At 34.9% G+C, this 19,593-nt stretch overlaps 1 protein-coding gene across 24 annotated transcripts in view; it reads left to right on the forward strand.

Annotated features, from left to right (window-relative positions):
* Nucleotides 1-19,593, forward strand: part of DLG1 (discs large MAGUK scaffold protein 1) — a 264,950-nt gene that overhangs the window by 28,367 nt on the left and 216,990 nt on the right. Inside the window, exon 1 of one of the 24 annotated variants that reach the window (XM_021070112.1) lies at nt 7,343-8,544. The exons of 22 other annotated variants lie outside the window; for them this stretch is intronic. In XM_021070112.1, the coding sequence (XP_020925771.1) occupies nt 8,515-8,544 (30 nt within the window). In that variant the 5' untranslated portion in view covers nt 7,343-8,514. Of the gene's footprint in view, nt 1-7,342; nt 8,545-19,593 lie in introns of those variants that run through there. One more of the 24 variants, XM_021070115.1, reaches the window with a different exon arrangement.

The raw sequence follows: 19,593 nt of genomic DNA on the forward strand, positions 1-19,593 counted from the left end.
GAAATAATGCACAACTCTTATGCAAAGACCCTGTAATTGAAAAATTTCATCAAAACTAGTACTGACAAATACACTGACTTGTACATTAGATGTTTGTGCAAGTGATTTTGATGACCACTGTGCTGTTATAGTTACTATTGTATAATTCTTATATTTTTATGGTTATTTCTATGACAGTCTTATCCCAGTGTTGACTTGTTTATTTTTTTGTCTTTTTGGGCTGCACCCACATTATATGCAAGTTCCCAGGCCAGAGTTTAAGTCTGAGCTGCAGCTGCTGGCCTATACCACAGCCACAGCAATGCCAAATCTGAGCCGTGTCTGTGACCTACACTGCAGCTCACAGCAACACTAGATCTTTAACTCACTGAACAGGGCCAGGGATTGAACCTGCGTCCTCATGGATACTAGTATTACCTCTGAGCTACAACAGGAACGCCTTATCCCAGTGTTTAAATGGTACATGCCAGTGCTGGAACTGAGGGACAGACCCCTAGAACAGTACGTTTGAAATGGAAGAGAAATGTAATGAAATGCGATGAGAAAAGTGAAGCAACTGCCATATTATGCCAAGCTGTTAAACTAGGAGAAAACTTGGCAAAATACCATAGTTACTAAGAAAAAAGTCTGTGTTAAAGTTTAAGTATGCCACAGTGGTTGCAGATCTATGTTCTATAAGAAGGCATCCCGGTTAGTCTTAAATTATGACTTATGATTATTAGGCATTTTCAGTAGCTCATTTAAATAATTTTGATGTTATATATCCATATCTGCATCTGTTACTACCTTTAGTAGTAGAGCATTGATATCTCCTTATGTGCTCTTAAACCCCGTCCCCTTTGTTTGGATTGCTAAAGTGATACATACTTAATTGCAAAAATTCCTAACTTTATAGAATATGTTTTGAATTATGTGAAAGTTGCTGTCTATTGTGCTTTTGATCCTTTTATCTTTTGGAATCCCATTCTCTCTACTCCTCATGTAATTATCTGTAACCTCTTTCTCTCTCTTGGGCCTTTGTGCCCTTCTTTCCTTTATCCTATAAATATATTCAAATATTTCATTAAAAGAAAGACAAACAAGAAAAAGTTCTTCTCAATAGGACCATATAGCATTCCTTCTCTTCCTAGCTAAGCTTTTTGAAAAAAAGTAGTTTTATGTTTTTTTTTTTTCTTTTCTTATCATTCTCAATATACTGTAACCTGGCTTCTGACCCTTTTTTTTTTTTTTTTTTTTTGCTATTTCTTGGGCCGCTCCCGTGGCATGTGGAGATTCCCAGGCTAGGGGTTCAATTGGAGCTGTAGCCACCGGCCTACACCAGAGCCACAGCAACATGGGATCCGAGCCGCGTCTGAACCTACACCACAGCTCATGGCAACGCCGAATCGTTAACCCACTGAGCAAGGGCAGGGACCGAACCTGCAACCTCATGGTTCCTAGTCAGATTCGTTAACCACTGCGCTACGACGGGAACTCCTGGCTTCTGACACTTCTTTTCCACAGTAACTACTTGCTCTTTTTTTCAGTTTTTTACTTAGGGGAAAAAACCTCTGGTTACAAAGATAATTCAGGCATGTCTTGAAACATATACAGAGAAATGTACATTGTTAAAAGCCAGTCTTTTTTAAAATATTCTTTCAGTGAGACAACGTCACTGTTAACCATTTGGTATATATATTTTCAGCTAACTCTGTATGTTAATGAATATATTATTTAGCTCATATGTATATATTTAAAATGAGAATCATATAGGTATCATTCTCTAACTTTCTATGTTTGTACATTTATATCTATTACATTGTGTAATGTAGGGCAAATTGCTTAATTTCTCTTAGTTTCATCATGTGTGAAGTGGAGAGGATAATAGAACTCATCTATGGTGCTTGTAAGTATAAATGAGAATTTATGTAAAACCTAGGTCAGAGTCTGACACACATATATTGTGTTCATTAAATGGTAGGTTTTTAAGATAAAGAATTTTTATTTATGTTTAAATGCTGCGTACTCAGTAATTTATCAGTGTAGCAAAGGATAAAAAACATAAGTCCCTCTTCGGGTCACTTTACCCCTTTACCTTCCCTGGGTTTTTGTGTGTGTGTGTGTGTGTGTGTGTGTGTGTGTGTGTGTGTGGCATTTGCTGTAATTTGCTTTTGAAAATTTTTTCTTTGTCTTCTTGGCAGCCATTTGTTCTGTTAGAGTGTCTTCTTTTTGTGTGAATGTTATTAGAATAATATAAACTAAAGAGAATATTTCGAATGTCTATGTACCTGTTAAATAGCTTAAGAAAATAAAATGTGATGTAGTTGAACACCCTTTATTTTCCACACTGATTACGTTCTCTGCCTCATCCCCCAGAATTAACCACTGTCTTGAGTTTGATACTTATTATTCCCTTATACTTTATATTGTTATAATTTTCTTCATGTGTTTGGGATTTGTTGAGTTTCTTGGATCTGTGGGTTAGTAGTTTTCACCAAATAATGGAAATTTCTTTCTCCATTACTTCTAAAATATTTTTTTCCTGTACCTGTCAAACCTACTGTTAATCTCATTCAATCAGGTTTTTTTTTTTTTTTTTTAGGCATATCTAGAAAGTTTGATTTGGTTTCTTTTTTATTTTCCATGTATCATTAACATGCTCATGTTTTCCTCTGTATTAAAAAATACATGGGATAGATTTATAACAATTTTTTTTTTTTTTTTTTTGTCTTTTTGCTATTTCTTTGGGCCGCTCCCGCGGCATATGGAGGTTCCCAGGCTAGGGGTCGAATTGGAGCTGTAGCCTCCGGCCTATGCCAGAGCCACAGCAACGCAGGATCCGAGCCGCATCTGCAACCTACACCATAGCTCACGGCAACGCGGGATCGTTAACCCACTGAGCAAGGGCAGGGACCGAACCCACAACCTCATGGTTCCCAGTCGGATTCGTTAACCACTGTGCCATGACAGGAACTCCAATATAACAATTTTTTAAATGTCCTTGGGTACTATTCTATCATCTGTCATTTTGGGGTCTTTTTTTAAATAGACGTATGTTGATTTAGTGTTATGTTTTAGGTATATAGCATTGCTCTTCAGTTTTGTTTTTTTTTTTTTTTTGCAAATTACATTTCATTGCATGTTTTTATAAGATGAGGAGTATCATTTCCTGTGCTATACAGATAAATCCTTGTTTCTTATCTATTTTATGTATAGTAATTTGTATATGTTAATTCTGTACCTCTAGTTTGTCCTTCCCTGCTCCCTCCTTCTTTGGTAACCATACACTTGTTTTGTGTATGTGAGTCTCTTTCTGAGGGTTTTTTCTCTTCTCTGGGTGATATTTACCTCTTCTTTACATACTTGGTTTTTTTTTAAATTGGATTTGGTAAACATTATGAATTGAACCTTTTCCTATCTTAAAATGTTTGTGTATTCCTTTAAATATTCTTGGAGTTCCCATTGTGGCTCAGCAGAAATGATCCCTTCTAGTATCTACAAGGATATGGGTTGACCTCTGGCCTCACTCAGTGGGTTATGGATCTGGCATTGCTGAGGGCTGTGGTGTAGGTCACAGATGCCGGTCAGATCTGGTGTGGCTGTGGCATAGGCTGGCAGCTGTAGCTCTGATTCGACCCCTCGCCTGGGAACTTCCATATGCAGCCCATGTGGACCTTAATCTTGAGCTTTGTTTTAGGATGCAGTTAAATTACTTGGAAAGAGCTTGATTCTTTTGAAGCTTGCTTTTAAAGTGGGACCAAGTGGCTTTTAGTATGTGGTTAATTTTGTCCACCCAGTGCCTCTATATTACAAGTTTTTCTACTATTCTTGGCCTTGTGTCAGCTCTGGGGATTGTTCTACATGCTTCTTTCTAGGGTTCTTTCCTCAGCCTCAAGTTTCCTTATATGCATGACCGATCAGAATATATACTCAAGAGGAACTCGGCAGATCTGTGGAGCTCTTGCTATGTAGTTCCCCTGTGTTGTATTCTTATCAGTGAATTCTAGACACATTGGCCTTCTGGAATTATCAACTCTCTCCTTTCCTTCGATTGCTGGACTTTGTTTAGTTTTTCCCACCCTCTGCTGCAGCCTAGAAACTTTCCAGGCAGTTACCTGGGCATTTATGAGTCTATATCCAGTATCTGAAAATCATTGTTTCTTATTTTTCCTATTTTTGTTGTTTTAAAGTGGGAGAGCTAGTCTTTTTTTTAATTTAATTTTTTTTTTTTACAGAATAAAATACATATATTTAAACACAATTACATTCACACAGATTATTATATCATGGATCTTAAGAAACAGATTGACTCCCTCTGGAGAAGTGGAATGGAAAATATGCTGAGACAAATAGGAAATTTATTCTATACTTTATCCTATTTTGTATGGCTTTCATCTTTACTATTTAGTATTATCTATTACATTTCAATTTTTCTTTAAATATTAGCATTATATTAAAATTGTGTATATTGTACAACTAAAATTTATAAAGAAGAAAGCCTTATATACCATTAAATATTTTATATAGCATAATAAAAAGAATAACTGGTAAGAATAACAAAAATAATACACCCTCTGAAAATAAGTAAAATATAAAATGCATACATTGGTTAAAAAACAGTGTAACTATATAAATATGTCCTCACAATTTGTTACATCTTATTGATTCTTCAATATAGGCATTACACCATTCTAGGTGATGTGATAAACAAGACATTATAGACCTTACATTGTATGATTGAGAGAAATGGTTATTAATAATACAATTGTAGACATATTATTTAATTGTACAGTTGCATTATTTAATTATAATTATCATAAATTCTTTGATGGAGAGTAAATCAGAATCAGATCTAAGAAGACTTCAGCATTCCAAGAATGATGTCAAATGACCCCCTTCATGGTGGATTATGCACTTATTTACTATGAGATATATTTCTTCTCCAGAGATTCCTTGTTTGGGTATCAATTATAGATTTTTGGTTTGCAGTTATTCTGAAGTTTTGATATGAGTCTATATGTATATGAGATTGTTTTAAGTTGTTGTTCTCTTAACTGCAAGTTCATCTCCAGTGTCCTGCATTTGTACCCACCTCTTCGCATGATTTCTGATTTTGGTGGTATAATTGTGCATGGATGATTTCGTATCTTTACTATATATATACCTTTACTGGTGAGCCTTGTCATTTGTGGAATTTTTGTTTCCTGTTGTTCTCTTTTCTTTTCTGCCTAGAGAAGTTCCTTTAGTATTTGTTGTAAGGCTGGTTTAGTGTTGCTGAATTCTCTCAGCTTTTGCTTATCTGTGAAGGTTTTGATTTCTCCTTCAAATCTGAATGAGAGCCTTGCTGGGTAGATTAATCTTGGTTGGAGGTTTTTTCCTTTCATCACTTGGAGTTTATTGTGCCACTCCCTTCTGGCCTGCAGAGTTTCTGCTGAAAAACCTGCTGATAACCTTATCAGGGTTCCCTTGTATGTTACTTGTTTCTTTTCCCTAGCTGTTTTCAAGATTTTCTCTTTGTCTTTAATTTTGGTCAGTTTGATTAATATGTGTCTCGGTGTGTTCCTCCTTGGATTCATTTTATATGGTACTGTTGTGCTTCCTAGATTTGAGTGAGTGGTTCCTTTCCCATGTGAGGGAAGTTTTCGGCTATTATCTCTTGGAATGTTTTTTCTGTCCCCTTCTCTCTCTCTTCTCCTTCTGGCACCCCTATAATACAGATGTGTGTGTAAAGTGGGAGAGTTAGTTTGTTCCCTGTTATTCATCATGGTTGGAAACAATTGCATGTGTATAGCAAAACTATTTTAAATAGTTTTTTACTAGGAAAATGGGGTGTATAATTTTTAGCCTCTTTTCAGACTTTAAAAAATTTTATAATCACCTATAGTTTAGATATTAGAAAGGCTATTCATTAATTCAACAAATATTTATTGAACTCAGTCACATTCTGGGCACTATGCTGCTCCTCGTGTGCTGGGAATAAAGTGATAAATACATGAGACGTTCTAATCTTGTCCTATTGGAGCTTTGAATCTAATGATTTAGAAATTGAAGCATATGAATTTTATTAGTGGAAGGACTCTTGGAGGCCATTGAACATTAAAATTTTTATAAAAGGGGAATTGGGACTCATCAGCTCCCAGAAGATATGACTACTTGGTGTTACACAGTTTTCAACCCTGTTAATAGGCTGAAAACACTATTTCTGAGTCTTTATAGTGATTTTCAACCTCCACTGTAATGAGTTCTACCAAATTTAGGAATGCCTTCTCTCTCTGGGTAGACTATTTTAGGTATAATAAATATTATGCATAAACACAGAACAGTAAGAGACAAGCTAAAGGGTTTCACATATCTCTTGATTTTCCCCTCACAGAATATAGTACCTAGTCAGTACTTAGCTGTTACCTACATTCTGTTCAGTATTCTTTCTAAAAATGATAAACTTTATTTAAAGAGTCATGAGCCTTGAATGGGCTTTACCTTTTCATGCTGGGAGCAAATGATTATTGAGCTGGGTGGGAAGAAAAGGATATACTTTCAGTCTCAGACTGACCATGTAACTCTTAGGCTGTCTGTTCTGCATGGAGGAAAAAATGTGTTGGCCAATGATGAAATTTACTTCTGCCCACCCTTCATGCCTTATAGCTACTATATGTGTGTATATAGATATATAGCTGTAACTGGCTTATGTTGAGCACTTAACAAATTTGGCATTAAGTGCTGTTCATTATTATGCACGCTGAGGTATATGGAATGAGTGGACAATGGGGACTTGCTGTATGTATGGTACAGGGAACTCTACCCAATCTTCTGTGATAATTTATATGGGAAGACAATCTGAAAAAGAATGGATGTGTGTACATGTACAACTGAGTCACTTTATTGCCCAGCAGAAGTTATCACAACATTATAAATCAACAGTACTTCAGTAAAACTTTAAAAGTGAAAAAAAATTACTTCTTAATTCTTACAACATTCCCATTAGACTCTGTTCAAGGTAAAACCCCACTGAATCTGTCTTATGTATATCCTACTAGACTTGAAACAAAAGGCCAGTCAATAATAGTAATAACAATAATGATGATGTTTATTATCTGATTGGTACTAAGTGATATATACATACATTAACTCTTGCATTACCCTTTATAGTGAAACTTGGTTTAGTATGAAAGTTGCTGAGGCAGCCCATAATATTTGAAAGATTAGGAATAGGACTGAGGGAGTGCCTGTTGTGGCTCAGCGGAAAGGAATCTGATTAGCATCCACGAGGATGCACTTTCAATCCCTGATCTTGCTTAGTGGGTTAAAGGATCCGGCATTGCCATGAGCTGTGGCATAAACCTGCAGCTACAGCTCCTGATTCGACCCCTAGCCTGGGAGCCTCCATATGCTGCAGGTGTGGCCCAAAAAAGCGAAAACCAAACAAACAAACAAAAAAGAATAGGAGTGGGGTATAAGGAGCAAATAGGAACAGTTCAGTTGTTTGAGTTTGAAGCCATCCATACTATCTATAGACTGTGAGGAAACCTTGTGGACAGAAATTGTAGGTGATTTATCATACTTTTTACAAGGGAGTGTGGCTGCAAATTTATGAGACTAAAAGCCAGCAGCATCCCTATGCCTCATACAAGAGTCAGCCTATCTAGCTCTGTTTCCAGTGATTTTGAGGACAGGGCATGGATTTCCAAAGTTAGGCTACTTCTGGGTTAAAAATGAGGTCCTTAGGAGTTTGAAATGGAACATAGTTGTAATTATCTTTTTGTGGTTTTTTTTTTTTTTTTAAAGGGATTAGCTGAAATGGATTTAGTAGGGCACTACAGGTAAAACCTGGCTTCCTTGGTAAAATGTTATTACCATTTTTTAATAAAGGGAAAAGAGGTAAGGTTTATATTTAATATTTTAAATTACTGCATTTTATTCTTCCTTCTCCCCTTCTCAAAAATACCACATGGAATATTCCATTCATTACTGCCTGAGAAAGTCATTACTTTGCAAGCTGCATTGCTGAAGTGGTTTAGTGGAAGAAATGTTTGCTTGCATTTTTTTTTTTTTTTAGTGATTTTTTTTTTCTTTCAGTAGTTGTTTTTTGAATATCCAAACTGTAGCAGACAAGGAGGAGGAGATTTAAATTTATCTCCGAGAAACCTTTTTGTGGAACATTTCATCAGATGACTCCCTGTCAACCTCATGTCTTGAAAAGAGGGATTAATGAAATAGCATCTGAAGCAGCAGTGAACTCTTATGGAATAAACCCTGACATCTTCCACAGTGTTTTGTGGGATAATTTCAAGTTCTTCAGATACAGATTACATAAAGAAGATTGTAGGGCACGTGACACATTCTGGTTTCTTGTATTTCAGGTAGTAGAAAAATTGCTACCTTTACGAATGGATCCTGAAGAGATCTTGTCACAGTTATAACTTTTCCATCAATGGTTTTATCTTGCAGCTTTATTTTTATTTTTTATTCATATAGACAGCTTAAAATAGTTTGCAGTAAACTGCTTTATGTATTAAGTGTTGTAATGGTAGAGTAATGGATTGCCTGTGCATTGTAACCACAAAGGTAAGATATGCTTTCTACATTTGTTAGTGTCAAGTATGAGAGACCTTTTTGTTTAGAATACATTTTAAAAAGTGTAACCATTGTTACCTATTTGAAAATAGATATTTGAATCCATGTGATGCTTAGTTTATATCCTTTAGGAAAGTTAATATCCTGCAATGCATTTCAGATAGCTAAAAATAGTGTATTAAATGAATACTGTTTTCCCTGAGATTTATAGGAAGCATTTTTTCCAACAGCAGAGGTATATAGGGCCCTGATTATATTTAAATCTAAATCTGTTCTCAGAGTTCTCCCCCTTTATTTTCTATCCTCACATGTCATGCTGGTTGAAAGTATAACTCATTTGGAGAACATTTTCTGGACTCTTCAATTTATTTATTAAAAACATAGTTAATTTTTTAAAAGAATAGTCCGAGGTCTAATTGTGTTGCCTTTGGGAAGATGTTGGTTGGATTTTAAATGATTTAACTTGTACAAGAATTCCTTAAATATTTGTTTTAAAGTCTGTTTTGCTCATTATCCTCAAAGTGCAGCATACTTCACTTAAGCTCTAAGTTTGGTTTCTTTTATTTCTGAGCACCAGTTTGTGTACATTGTGTGATTGTGTTAAGATTCAAGGTGCTTACATTTAAAATTTATACATTGTTTTTGGGATATGAAATAGTTTTTTATTTCCATAAATTTATGATGACTAATAGTGATTATTAGACAAAATTGTTGAGATTTTTAAATTATGTTCAGTGATAAAAGAATAAGTGAATTTGTCAGTTCTGAAAGTAGACTTTCTTAAAATTGGTTTTCACAAGAGGAAAAGCAAGAAAATTGATTGAAATTAGTTTCGTTTGCTTGTTGCTTGCAGAGTTACAGTTCAAACACTAGGAGTTTTGATCATATACTGACATGCCTATTATCAAGTCCGATTCTGTTTATAATGGATGTCTTCTACATACCTGTATGTGTAAACTATCTTATCAAAATTTCTTAAAGAATGTTTAAAGGGCAGTAAGTTGGGGCATAGGTTTAGCTTAGTTGTTTTTTTTCCCCTTTTCTCCGTAAGTTCTTTTCATGGTTGTCTGTGGCTGGTTCTTTCTATGATTTACTTTTTATCACTTGATTTACTTAGTGTTTATATCTGATATTATAGCAGGGTTATTTGAAATGATTTATCTTTTTCTGCCCTTTCTTGATAGATGATAAAGTTTTTGTAGCAGAAGAGAGCTACCATTTTTTAAAAATTTATGTGGAATCAATAGCTAAAGTTTTTAATAAATTTTTATTATGTAACTGTTAAAGCAAAAATAGAAAAGATGTAGGTTGGAAATTAGGAAGCCTAAAACATTATTTGTAGTTACTATTGAAAGAGCTAAATTAAAATGATTTCTTCTGTTATTAGAACTAAAAAACCCTTTGAACATATTTAACCAATAAGATACAGCAGGAAGAGCAGAGATCTTGATTTTCTTTTCAACTGGAATGCTGCAGTGTTTTCTCCTCCTTGAGTCTTTTCTTGCTTTTCTGATCTTTAGAGAGCTTTATGGTTTTATATGTATTTTTAAAGTCTGACAATATAGTTGATGTAATTCTGTCATGTTAATACTGAAACACCTTTCCAAGTGAAATTTTTTTCATCATCCGCCTCCCCTCTCTCCCACTTGTGTAGGCACGGTGAGCTAGGTAGGCATGTTGCATCACTGCTACCATGGATACCCTTAAGAACAGGCATGTGGGTTGAGCTAAAGCAATGATGATTAGTTTTCTGCCCGCCCCCCCCAGCTCCCTTAACTATATGTTCTTCACAATGAAGACGCTTATTTTAAAATGTTTGCAAATGACTGGTTGTTAGATGTGATGACTAAATCGTCACTGTTACGGAACTGCCAAATTTTGACCTCCATTTACAGTAGTGTTAATACCATTTACTAATTTGAGAGTCATAAATAGCTCTACATTCTTTTTCTGATTAGTACATTTTAAACACAAATGTAATGTTTGTTTTGCCTCTTAGTGAAAAATGAAAGTCTGTTTCTTCTTCACTTTGAATTTTTTAAAATATTGTTCTGAATTTAAATACTTTGCAGGGGAAAAAAAATCTGGTGAGCACTTCTCTTGTGGCCAGGTTTCTGATTGTTGTTAGTATACACACATAGATCTTTATGTAATTTAATCAGTTTACATACAATATTTTATTTTATGCTTTTCCACATAGTGTCTGAGATACTGTTTTTGTGTTTGTAACTCCTTGTGTTCTTAGTTAGCTCCTTTGTAAATACATGTCAGTTGAGGTGGAATTAATACTGTTAGGGGCCAGGCAGAGATGTGTAGTTTTGTCAGGCTTATATTCACTATACGAAAACTCAAAGTGTATTAGGTCCAACAAGAGTAATATGGGAGTATTGTATATGGTTTGTTTTCTTCTGTTAGCAATAAGCACTGTGAACAAACTGCAGCTGCAGTTAAGGGCATTCATAATCTGTAGTATAGAGATTTCTCTATTAACTTCTTCTGGAGTATCTACTAATATATATTTGATAATAATTCCAAGATCATAGCACATCTCTTTTATGGCCCATCATATTGTCATTATTAACTTCTGGAAAAGGAGTTGTATAACTTTTGTACCAAAGTTTCTCGCAGTAGAGCCATGTCTTTCTCCATCTTTTGTTATACTGTTAATCAAGTAGAAAAGGGATGGTCTCTTTTTCTATTGATTTTAGCGTCATTTAGCAGAAGTTTAGGTGGCAGGAGAAAGACCTGAAAAGAAAAAAACAATTTTTGGATGTTCTTAATTAAGCTTATTAGAAAGGAAGAGAGGAGATTTCATATTTTGGGAGATTCTCTTATACTCAGTACCAGTTGTTACTATTTTTATTCAATTTGGAGTCCATATTAAATTCTATTATGGCAATATTTGAAGTCTGTGCAGTCTTGAGGAAATCTCTTCCAATTAAGGAACTGCCAGTATGTACATTTTAGCAGTTGTATACTGGGTTTTTATTATTTTTGTCAACAGATTTTTTTTTTTTTCCAACTATCATGTGGTGGTTCATTCCTCTTGGAGATCATGCATAATGATTTCCTCAGTCCTTACCCCTAAATCATACTAGCCCTTCCAGCTTATAGATTATTTTCTCAGGGAAACCTTCCTTGAGACCTAAGATTAAATAAGGCTCTTCTAATTCTAAAGTATACTTTACTTTTCCTTTATAGCAAGCACACAGTAAATCATGTATTTATGTGTGATTCTTTATTAGTGTATGTTTCTTTCAGTGGACTATAAACTTTATAATATAAAGCTTTTATTCTCATGATTTTTTGTCTTTTATTTTTATTTTTTGTTTTTTTGTCTTTCTGTCTTTTTAGAGCTGCACCCATGGCATATGGAGGTTCCCAAGCTAGGGGTCCAATTGGAGCTGTAGCCACCAGCCTACGCCAGAGCCAAAGCAACGTGGAATCCAAGCTGCGTCTGCAACCTACACCACAGCTCATGGTAACTCTGGATCCTTAACCCACTGAGTGAGGCCAGGGGATGGAACCTGCGTCCTCATGGATGCCAGTCAGGTTCGTTAACTGCTGAGCCATGACGGGAACTCGTATTCTCATGGTATCTTGATGCCTGACCAGGTGTCTTAAGTACCTACATATAGTGGATACTCTGTAAATAATTGTTGAATGAATTAGGTTTTGGCGTGGATATTCCATACTTGTAGATTAAAAACAAAAAAAAGAATATTTACTTTGTAATGCATTTTAAGTCTTGTTTTGAATATGGTTGTATGCTGACATCCCGGGAATTGTCACTAAAATTTATTTATCTTTCTATGTTTATTATGAATTCAAAGGGATCCAGAAAATGGCCCAACTTCCCAGTGTTTTACACTTCTTTCTTAGTTTATGGTGGGGATAGACCACATAATCTTATCTGGATACTTGCCTACTATTCGCTTAAATATTTGACGGATTTGTTGACTGGTTGAATAGTTTTCGTTTTTGTTTTTTCCTAGCTTATACTTAATTAGGAAGAGTCGTATTCATTTTCATTTTATAAGGCTTCCATCTCTAGGCTGCAAAATGTTGACTAACAACTTAAGCACTGCCCAATAGAACTCGATGCAGTGATGGAAATGGATACCTGCGCTGTCTTATCTATTAACACATGGAATATGACCATTTTGATGGAGGAACTGAATTTTAATTAAATTAGGTAGACTTAGATTATCCCATATGCTAGCTAACTTTTCACCCATTTACTCCTGAATTTTTTAAACATTTTTTGAGTGGGTAATAAACTCACATATTACTCAAAATAAACTCAAGAATCAAAAATCATTAAAAAATTGATATAGCTGTGTCTCACTCTGTCTCCTTGGTCTCCACAAGAAACTGTTTTTGTGTCTTTTTCTTTACAGTGTTTATTCATGTACAAGAACATTCTATTTTTCTCCCTATACAACAGGTAGTGTGCTTTATATTTATAGTCTTTAAATATTAACCTATTAATACTTAATATTTAAGTATTATTATTACTTATAATATCCTGAAGGGCTCATCTTCATTTTAGTACACACTGCTTTTTTCTTAGTGATTTTTATAGAAATACAATATTTAGTTGTTTGGATAGATCATAGTTTCCTTAACCAAACATGAGCTTTTTAATAAATGACCTGTAACAGCTGGTTCTAATTGGACAAAGATGAAAGTTGGGTAGTACCTAATACTGTGTATCTTGAAAAATTCCAAATTTTCAAGAGATATAAATATATTCTTGCGAGCACTATAAAGATATTTCTAACCTTTTACTATTATATGTGCTTTAGTGAAAAAAGTTTGTATGTATGTCATTTTATATTTCTGCACTTAGCCTATATCATGTGGGATTGCTGGTTTAAAGAATAAATGTGCTATAATTTAGGTAGCTATTGCCAGATTCTCCTCCACTGGAGTTGTGCCATTTTACATTCCCACCAGCAATGTATGAGAGTGATTGTTTCCCTGCAACTTTGTCGACAGAATGTATTTTAAAATTTTTGTATTTTTTCCAGTTTCTTGGGTGAGAAATGATATATAAATGAGTTTTAATTTGCATTTCTCATGTATTTAAGCAAGCTTTATTGTATTTTATACTTTTTTCCTTTGGGGTTGTTGGTCTTCTACTTCTCAATTTCTAGGAGCTCTTTATGTAACAGGGAGCTTGTTATTAGCCTTTGTCTGTTACATGAGTTACAAATTTTTTTCCCCACACTTTGTCATGGTGTTGTTACTAGTACTCCCCTCAACTCTTTTCTCTTAGGAGTTTTGCATCATAGTATGACCTTCCACATTCACATTCCAGAGTTATAAAGAATTCTACCCAGGTGTTGTAAAGAATTCATCCAAGTGTTCTTTTGGTACTTTATTTGGGATTTTATTTTTATATCTTAGGAGCATTTGAAGATTATCATCATGTATGGTGTTAGTTGTGGAACCAGTATAATATTTGTCCACATGGCTACCCATTTGTTATAGTGTCATTTAAAAGGTTGTATTTACCCACACTGGTTTGAGATGCCACTTTTTGACAAATTCCTGTATGTATTTGGGTCTCTTCTGGACATTGAATTCTGTTTCAGTGGTCTGTCCATTCAAGAACCAACTTGATGGCATTTTACTTATTGAAGCTTTCAGTATACCTTAACATCTAGTATAGTTACTCTCTCTGCTTCCTTGTTCTTGAGGTTTTTTTCCTTTAAAAAAAAAAGACGATTTTTTTTTTTTTTTTCCCTTGAAGACTTTTTAGGTCAGCTTATCTATGACAAAGTGTTTTGGTACTGGGAACACCCTCTAAATAACTGCAGTTGCCTCTCTATATTCTCAAATTATGCATCTCTGGATACAGAGGAATGACTATACTATATACTATATCATTTTTATAATATAAGGGACTTGAGCACCTGTGGGTTTTGGTATCAGTGGGGGATCCTGGAACCATAACCCTCTCAGATGCTAAAGGATGACTAAGTACAAATTAAAGAGAGTTTTTTGCTCAGTAAGGAGAGGCAAGAGACCTAGATAAAATTTTCTCCTACATACCTTCTCAGGTACTAGTATAAACTGCCAACAAAAGAATAGGTAATAGTCTGTTTTTAACTCCCTAGCCTAGAAAGCAGGATTTTTAAATGCATCATTTAGAGTTCCTACCAGTTGATTTTTGTTTAATCAAAAACACATTTTACCTGTTTAGTAAGTTTTGCCCAAATTTATCAGTTGACTAAAATTGCCCTTTGACTAAATGAAAGAGGTTTATTTCAGGAGTTCCCATCGTCACTCAGTGGAAACGAATCTGACTTGCATCCATGAGGACTCAGGTTCGATCCCTGGCCTTGCTCAATGGGTCAGGGATCCAGGGTTGCCGTGAGCTGTGGTGTAGGTCGCAGACGTGGCTTGGATCTGATGTTGCTGTGGCTGTGGTGTAGGCCAGTGGCTACGGCTTTGATTCAACCCCTAGCCTGGGAACTACCATATACTGTGGGTGTGGCCCTAAAATGACAAAAAAAAAAAAAAAGAAAAAGAATGAAAGAAAAATAGGTTTATTTCAGGTTTGTATGAAATGCCCAGAGGGCTTTTGAAGGAAAAGCGCTGTCATCAATTCAAAGGCTTTACCATGGCTGAGGAATTAGAAAAGAATACAGACCTTGGCAGAATAGTGGGATCATTTGTATTTAATATGTTTTGAAAATCCTTATATGTTATCACCTATAGCGTTTTAAATGACTTCATTGTTTGGATGTTTTATAATTTATTGAATCAGGATTATTCCTGTTTTTTTCTTTGAAGATGATGTACTTGATGCTTAATCTCTGAGCATCACCATGATTCTTTAGGTGAGGAATTTCTAGTATCAATGGTATAAAACATTTTTAATGTTTTGATAAAAGTTGTTAAGTTTCTAAATTTTTCAGACAATTTTCCAAGTTAAAATGTTTTATTTTTTTTTCATTTTATTTTATTTTTTTTATTTTCCCACTGTACAGCCAGGGGGTCAGGTTATCCTTAGATGTGTACATTGCAGTTACAGTTTTTTCCCCCACCCTTTCTTCTGTTGCAACATGAGTATCTAGGCATAGTTCTCAATGCTATTCAGCAGGATCTCCTTGTAAATCTATTCTAGGTTGTGTCTGATAAGCCCAAGCTCCCGATCCCTCCCACTCCCTCCCCCTCTCATCAGGCAACCACAAGTCTCATCTCCAAGTCCATGATTTTCTTTTCTAAGGAGATGTTCATTTGTGCTGGATATTAGATTCCAGTTATAAGTGATATCATATGGTATTTGTCTTTGTCTTTCTGGCTCATTTCACTCAGTATGAGATTCTCTAGTTCCATCCATGTTGCTGCAAATGGCATTATGTCATCCTTTTTTATGGCTGAGTAGTATTCCATTGTGTATATATACCACCTCTTCCGAATCCAATCATCTGTCAATAGACATTTGGGTTGTTTCCATGTCTTGGCTATTGTGAATAGTGCTGCAATGAACATGCGGGTGCACGTGTCTCTTTTAAGTAGAGTTTTGTCCGGATAGATGCCCAAGAGTGGGATTGCGGGGTCACATGCAAGTTCTATGTATAGATTTCTAAGGTATCTCCAAACTGTTCTCCATAGTGGCTGTACCAGTTTACATTCCCACCAGCAGTGCAGGAGGGTTCCCTTTTCTCCACACCCCCTCCAGCACTTGTTATTTGTGGATTTATTAATGATGGCCATTCTGACTGGTGTGAGGTGGTATCTCATGGTAGTTTTGATTTGCATTTCTCTTATAACCAGCGATGTTGAGCATTTTTTCATGTGTTTGCTGGCCATCTGTATATCTTCTTTGGAGAAATGTCTATTCAGGTCTTTTGCCCATTTTTCCATTGATTGATTGGCTTTTTTGCTGTTGGGTTGTATAAGTTGTTTATATATTCTAGAGATTAAGCCCTTGTCAGTTGCATCATTTGAAACTATTTTCTCCCATTCTGTAAGTTGTCTTTTCGTTTTCTTTTTGGTTTCCTTTGCTGTGCAAAAGCTTTTCAGTTTGATGAGGTCCCATGGGTTTATTTTTGCTCTAGTTTCCATTGCTTTGGGAGACTGACCTGAGAAAATATTCATGATGTTGATGTCAGAGAGTGTCTTGCCTATGTTTTCTTCTAGGAGTTTGATGGTGTCCTGTCGTATATTTAAGTCTTTCAGCCATTTGGGGTTTATTTTTGTGCATGGTGTGAGGGTGTGTTCTAGTTTCATTGCTTTGCATGCAGCTGTCCAGGTTTCCCAGCAATGCTTGCTGAATAGACTTTCTTTTTCCCATTTTATGTTCTTGCCTCCCTTGTCAAAGATTAATTGACCATAGGTGTCAGGGTTTATTTCCGGATTCTCTATTCTGTTCCATTGGTCGGTCTGTCTGTTTTGGTACCAGTACCACACTGTTTTGATGACTGTGGCTTTGTAGTATTTCTTGAAGTCTGGGAGAGTTATGCCTCCTGCTTGGTTTTTGTTTCTCAGGATTGCTTTGGCGATTCTGGGTCTTTTGTGGTTCCATATAAATGTTTGGATTGTTTGTTCTAGTTCTGTGAAAAATGTCATGGGTAATTTGATAGGGATTGCATTGAATCTGTAGATTGCTTTGGGTAGTGTGGCCATTTTTACAATATTGATTTTTCCAGTTCAGGAGAATGGAATATCTTTCCATTTCTTTACATCTTCTTTGATTTCTTTGATTAAAGTTTTATAGTTCTTGGCATATAGGTCCTTTACCTCTTTGGTCAGGTGTATTCCGAGGTATTTGAAAATGTTTTATTTTATGTTAAATGTGTTTTCACTGAATTGGTTCTCCATTAACCTCTGGAAAGATTCATTATAGCTTCTCATCCATAATGATTGGGTTTCTTGACTGTTCCACCCTTTTTGTTAATTTTTAATATCTAGTCAATATTCACTTGAGTTACACCTTATTTGGGACCTACTGCATTGGAAAGCAATAGAGCTTGCTTTTAAGTACTACCTATTTCTGCTTATCCTTTTACAATTGGACTTTAAATGAATAAGGATATTTGAGGTTTCTATTTCTCTAATTTTGTCACTCCTATTACTTTAAATTCTTTATAGTCTGCATTCTGCAGCAGTCACTCAACTGAAATTGTGCAGCTTACTCTGGACAGGGAGAGTAAAGGATAATAATTGAGAGTTTAAGCCCTGGAGACCTTTGAGGTTCTAGTCCCAGCACTTGATTCCTGGACAAGTCACTTATTACTTCTGTGTTTTGTTTCCTCATCTCTAAAATGGGGAAAGTAATAGTAACCACTTTATAGGGTTTGTTAAAGATCAGTTGAGCTAATACCTGTCAAGTGTGTGAAGTGATGATTATCACATAATAAGACTTAAGTTAGCAGATATTTTTTAATAATTTTTATTATAGTAATATATAGCCTTCTAGTTTGACAGAACAGTCTTTTCTGAATTATTCTCTCTGCCTTTATACTCTTTTCTCTCTTGTAGTTCTTGTTCCTTGTCTCTCATAACTAGTGTATTCTCTTTATTAAGGGTGGTGGATGGTTAGGTACAGCTCTATAAAAGACAAACTGGAATTAGGAATAAAAGGAAAGTGAAAAAGGATGAAGTTTAAAGATACTTCTACTCATGCCTGCGTCTGTTTTATCTACCTCTTTCCTGTTTTGCTACTTTTATTTTGGATTTTAGAGTTATTGCTAATATCTGTCTTTGAAAACAGCTCCCTGAATCTCTGATTGTCAAAAGTTTGTAGATAAAACTATGACCCTTCTTTTGGTGATTAGTATGTAACTATCTTATATGGATTTAAATAAAAAAAAGATTGTCCGTATGTGAGATTAGATTTTTTTTTTTGTGATTCTAGTGGATATTCAACAGCTATTTGTTTTAAGTAGGTAAATGATAATGGTAAGTAATAAACCTCCAGAGAGAGATGTTGAATTGTTTTGGCTTATCAGATGAGAATTGTGAATAGAAATGTCTTTTATTTAAATGTTTGCATTTATATGGCAGGGCAGCTTTCCTAGTACAAGGTTGTATTAAAATTAAGTGTCAGTCAACAGCTTTGAAAGCAGTGTGTGAGACATTTTAAAATAAAGCCCTGGTAGAGAGATTTCAGATTTTTTAGATTTTTTTTTAAGTTGAATTTTAATAATGAATAGAAATGCTGCCCTCTACTGCTGCCTAATTGTCTTACTGCCATGAAAAAATAATCAATAACCTGCACTAGGATAATTTTTTTAGAAGTATATATACTATTAGATTGGGGTATAGCTGTATAAAATATTATTCTGATAACTCGTTATATTTATTACCCAATGCTAATTCCTGTTAAATCTGTTGTCATCTTTTTTTGGGTTTAGAAAAACTTAGATCTTGGAAAAAAAGTCTTAGCTTATTTTACATGGTGAGCTTTAAGTAGTTGCTAGATTGAGTCCATATGTTTGTCTGATTCAGCACTCATATTGATAGCTTAGAAGCAAACTAAAAATAAGTTCTACGGGTAAAGATATTTTTCCAAAGTAGTAATTGTTTTAATATGTTATTTAATCTAATTGAAATTCTAGTCAGTATTAAATAGGGATGTGAGATCTTTGTATGTTTACTGAACAGTGGTGATATTGAGCAAAATTTAAACTCTGGATTTTAGAATTTTCACTGTAAAATGAAGGGATTAGAGATTTTTAGATATCTTTGTTTTGCTGAGTGCCTATTGTATATGTCATCTACTGTATATAAGATAGAAAGGGAAAAATAAAGGTGATTGGTATAGTTCTTACTCTAGATCAGGTCAGCCAGTGGGCCAAATTAGGCCACATACATTTACTTAATGTCATGGCTGCTTTTGTGCTACAATGACAGCATTTGAGTAGTTGTAACAGAGACCATATGACCTACTAAGCTGAAAATATTTTTCTGGCTCATTATAGAGAGTGTTTGCTGACCCTTGCCCAAGATGATCTTTGGGTCTAGGGTCAAAGATAAATATCTCAAAAGATAATTCAAAATGGGTGTTTATAAAAGACATAT

The sequence above is a fragment of the Sus scrofa genome, chromosome 13, assembly GCF_000003025.6.
Source record: "Sus scrofa isolate TJ Tabasco breed Duroc chromosome 13, Sscrofa11.1, whole genome shotgun sequence".
Classification (NCBI taxonomy): Eukaryota; Metazoa; Chordata; class Mammalia; order Artiodactyla; family Suidae; genus Sus; species Sus scrofa.